Here is a 4,445-nt window from a genome sequence, read left to right as displayed (position 1 = left end):
ACTAGTGATTTGCGAGATTCTTCTGGTTAATTCATTTGTATTACTTTTATTCTTCATTCCATATAAGGCTCATTCATGCCGTCAAGTTATTATAATCATTCACTTTGTTCATTGTTCATTTATTTATCTTCTCCCATTAATGTTATTTTCTTCAAGGTTCATTATCAATGATGTATTCTTTTCTTTAACTGTATAATGTTATATTCCTTTCTGATTTATATACAAACTAATTCATTAAAGTCACTTGGTCAATCATTATTCATCTTTCATTATACGTTATTTATTATGTTAATTATCTTTCACTGTTAATCAAGAATTGTATACCATTAATGATCATTATTTAGTAATTGTAAAATCATTTATGTTAAAATGGAATAATACGTAAACTCGATATTTACCACTTATTTTTATTATTTCTTCCGTCACCAAAGTAAACAAAACAACAGACGAAAAGCACACGAAATCAGACACAATAAACAAAAGAACCCTGCCTACGCAATACATTAATAAACTTTAATGTATCGCCCTAAACCTAACACAGAATACAAACCCCGAAATAAATAAAAATGGCAGAACAATGACAGAGGTCTTGCCCAGGCCTATGGCGGTGGAGGAGTGGCCGAGGCAACCCTCCCAAGACATACGGGTAGGCCTCAAGACGGTGGGGGGGGGGGTGGCTGCGAACGCTGCTGCAGGAACTGCCTCGTTACCGTAGCCGACAATTTAGCATTTTAACAATTATTAGTTTATTTTACTGTTATGTAATACTCCTCCCCGCAAGAAAAAGAACTTTTTACCGTACGGGAAAAAGTTCAAACTAGCTAATTGCTATATAGAATTACACAACAGCTCGTTCGGCTATACGGGTGAAGGTAGCGTACGCCTCTTTCCTGTCCTTCGCAGTGTACAGTCAGCGGCCAACGTGTGTGGACCGCACTACTTACGATCTTGAAATTGCGTCCGCTATGATATTGTGTGTGCCTCTAATATGCAATATCTTTATATTGAATGGCTGTAATGTTAAAGCCCACCTCAACACTCGCATGTTTTTAAACTTTACATTTTCTATAAAGGTTAACGGGTTATGATCAGTGAAAATTTTGACTGGATGAACAGAGTTTGTTAAATAAACTCTAAACTTTTCGATTGCCAATACTATTCCCAAGGCCTCCTTTTCGACGGTGGCGTAAGACTTTTGATAAGACTTGTACTTATAAGAAAAATAACACACCGGGTGGAGCACTTCACTTTTGTTCTGCAAGAGGACCGCTCCCACACCACTATCACTGGCGTCAACATGAATTACAAATGGTTTGCCGATATCAGGAGCTCGCAAGACGGGAGCGGTACACAAGAGGTGCTTCAAGTTGTCAAAGGCTTGTTGACAGTCCTCTGACCACCTGAATGTCCGTTTAGTACTCAGCAAGTCTGTTAAAGGTGCGGATATCTGGGAAAAGTTCTTGCAGAAACGTCTATAATATCCAGCCATTCCCATGAAGCGCATCAGGCCTCTCCTGTCGACGGGCGTGGGATACTGGAGGACCGCTTCCACCTTCGCTGCTACAGGTGCGACCTGACCCTGACCGATCACGTGACCCAAGAAGGTGACATGAGCATGTCCGAATTCACTCTTCTGCAAATTTACCGTGAGGTTTGCGGCTGACAAGGCGGAGAAGAGTGCACGTAAACGTACCAGATGTTCCTGCCAAGACTCGCTCCAGATTACAAGATCGTCTAGGTAACAACGAACGCCTTCTAAGTCCGCAGTCAGGTAGTTCATGAGACGCTGAAAGGTCGCCGGGGCGTTCCTCATACCGAAGGGAAGAACCTTGAACTCGTAGAGACCGACAGGCGTGACAAACGCAGAAATCGGCCTCGCCCTCTCTGTCAACGGAACTTGGTAATATCCCTGGAGGAGATCCAACTTCGACAGGTGGCGTGCCTTCCCCAGGTCATCAATAATGTCGTCCATCCTCGGGAGGGGGAACGAGTCCGCCACTGTTACCGCATTCACCTTCCTATAATCTACACACAGACGGTAAGTGCCGCCACTCTTGGGAACGAGGACTATAGGTGATGCCCAGGGACTCAGGCTGGGACTAATGAACCCCTGCTCCTTCAGGCGCTGAACCTCCGTCTGCAGGAAAGCCCTCTTCTCTGCATTGAGGCGATAGGGAGCTTGACGTACTGGCTGAGCTTCCTTAGTCTCCACATCATGTTCCAGCAGTGGGCAGAGACGAGGTACATCACTGAATAGTTCCTCATACTCCTGCAGAAGAGAACGAATGTTTGCTGCTTGGGCAGCAGAAAGGTGTTTAAGTTTATCATCAGGTTTAGCTAAAATTGTCGAATTTATAAGGTTAGGCTCCACAATCTTTACATTATCACAAGTGTCATTACTGATGTTTGAAGGTACAACTATTGAAACATTTCGTACGTCATCCTTTATATCACCCCGTTCATGGTACTTTTTCAGGAGGTTTACATGTACATGACGGTTTTTCTTACGCCTCTTAGGTGTTTCAATCACATAATTTGTATCACTCGTTCGTTTTAGAATACGAAATGGACCCGTATAGCGAGACTGAAGAGGCTGGTTAGGAAGAGGCAGCAAAGCCAGAACTAAATCACCCTCATTGAAGGTTCTAACTTCAGTATTATTTGCTTTATCAAAATGTTCTTTCATTTTAGATTGAGCTTTACCCAAATGATTATGAGCTATTGAGATAGCTGTTCGTAATCTATGCTTAAATTTATTCACATAAGCAGCTACTGGAATGTCCTCCTCTTCAATTAACCAGCACTCCTTTAAGACCTTCAGTGGTCCACGCACTTCATGGCCGTAAATTAATTGAAATGGAGAATAACCAAGGCTCTCTTGAACACTGTCCCTTACTGAAAATAACAGCAAATCTATTCCTTCATCCCACTCAGAACCAGTCTCTAAACAAAAGGCTTTAATCATAGTCTTTAAAGTATAGTGAAACCTTTCAACTACCCCTTGACTCTGAGGATGATATACGGTGGACCTGCACTGCTGTATACCCAAGGACTTCATAACCTGGTCATACAGTCTGGACGTAAAATTTGACCCTTGATCTGATTGTATTACAGTAGGCAGACCAACTTGTGTAAAAAAATTTATCAATGCCTTCACAACATTCTTAGTAGTGATGCGTCTAAGTGGAATAGCTTCAGGATATCGGGTGGCTACATCAATTATGGTTAACAGAAACTTGTTACCCCGTTTAGTCTTTGGAAGGGGACCTACACAGTCAATAACTATTTTGCTGAAAGGTTCTGTTAACACAGGGATAGGTTGCAAGGGATATGGTTTGATACCATCTCCGGGTTTGCCTTTTACTTGGCAGATATGGCATGACTGGCAATAGTAACCAACATCACGTTTGATTTTCGGCCAATAAAAATGAGCTAAAATCTTATGGTAAGATTTGTTGACTCCCAAATGACCACTAATGTCGTGTGCAATATTCAATACATCAGTTCGAAGGGGCTTTGGAATGACAATCTGATGTACTATCTTACTGGTATCGTCTGCAGATATATTATAGGGCTTATATTTACGCATAAGAACACCTGACTGGAGATAATAGCAGGTACTGAAATTGTCTATGTTACTTGTATCAGTAAGCCTATCATAAAATGTTTGCAACTCAGGATCTTTATATTGTTCTTCAATGAGCTTTTCTCTAGTAACTGGCATGTCTTTAAAATTTACTATATTAGAATTATCAGAAGCAGAAATGTTTGAATCTTTGTCAGATGATTTAAAGAAATCTGCCAAGGTGAAATCCTCGGTGAATATATCATTAAGGCTCTCTTTGGGTAATGCAGTACCGGCGGTAAGCGCCTTGGTGGGAGGGGAGGACCTACGACTTGCACTGCGGGTGACAGCACATGCAGGAAAGAGATCGGGATACTCCCTCTCTAAATCTACGGTGTTCTCCTCTGTCGGGCAAGGTGAAACTACAGGGCAAGGCCATACCTTATCACCAACTAGATCATTGCCCATAAGGAGCGAAATGCCATCACTTGGTATATTATCAACACCTAAATTTACGTACCCAGTTATCAATTTAGATTCAAGGTAGACTTTACATATGGGTATACTCTTGGACCCTACCAGTCCATTAATAATCATCTCTCCAATATAGCAGTCAGGGTTAGGAACCATCTCCTTGAGTACCAATGATATATCTGCAGCCGAGTCCCGTAGAATAGTGACTGGGGAAGACGACTTACACTACTCATCGACACTAAGAAATCCTGTGGAACAAAATGGTCTAAATGAAGGTGTCAACTTTAGATTCAGTAATGGAAAAGGGGAAAAGGCCACGTTTATCACAAGGATATTTCGATGTAACCTTTGTCGTCTTATTAGCACTGACATGAAATATACGTTTGTTATTATCAGAACGCTTATT

The 4,445-nt window shown here is 41.6% G+C and overlaps 1 protein-coding gene across 1 annotated transcript; it reads right to left on the bottom strand.

Moving 5' to 3' along the window:
• Positions 1-1,056: 1,056 nt before the first annotated feature.
• Positions 1,057-4,162, bottom strand: LOC138861966 (uncharacterized). The gene is made up of 2 exons (XM_070122456.1): positions 1,157-4,162; positions 1,057-1,065 (listed from the first exon to the last, which is right to left on the bottom strand). Exons 1-2 carry the CDS (start codon positions 4,160-4,162, stop codon positions 1,057-1,059), a joined length of 3,015 nt encoding a protein of 1,004 aa, XP_069978557.1.
• Between the last annotated feature and the right edge of the window lie 283 nt (positions 4,163-4,445).

Source organism: Penaeus vannamei, chromosome 6 (genome assembly GCF_042767895.1).
Source record: "Penaeus vannamei isolate JL-2024 chromosome 6, ASM4276789v1, whole genome shotgun sequence".
Classification (NCBI taxonomy): domain Eukaryota; kingdom Metazoa; phylum Arthropoda; class Malacostraca; order Decapoda; family Penaeidae; genus Penaeus; species Penaeus vannamei.
This window is presented reverse-complemented; position numbering and strand designations above follow the sequence as displayed.

What these genes read in the sequence shown, in the direction of transcription:
- LOC138861966 (XM_070122456.1), bottom strand. Translation starts at nt 4,162, where the DNA reads ATGATTATTAATGGACTGGTAGGGTCCAAGAGTATACCCATATGTAAA.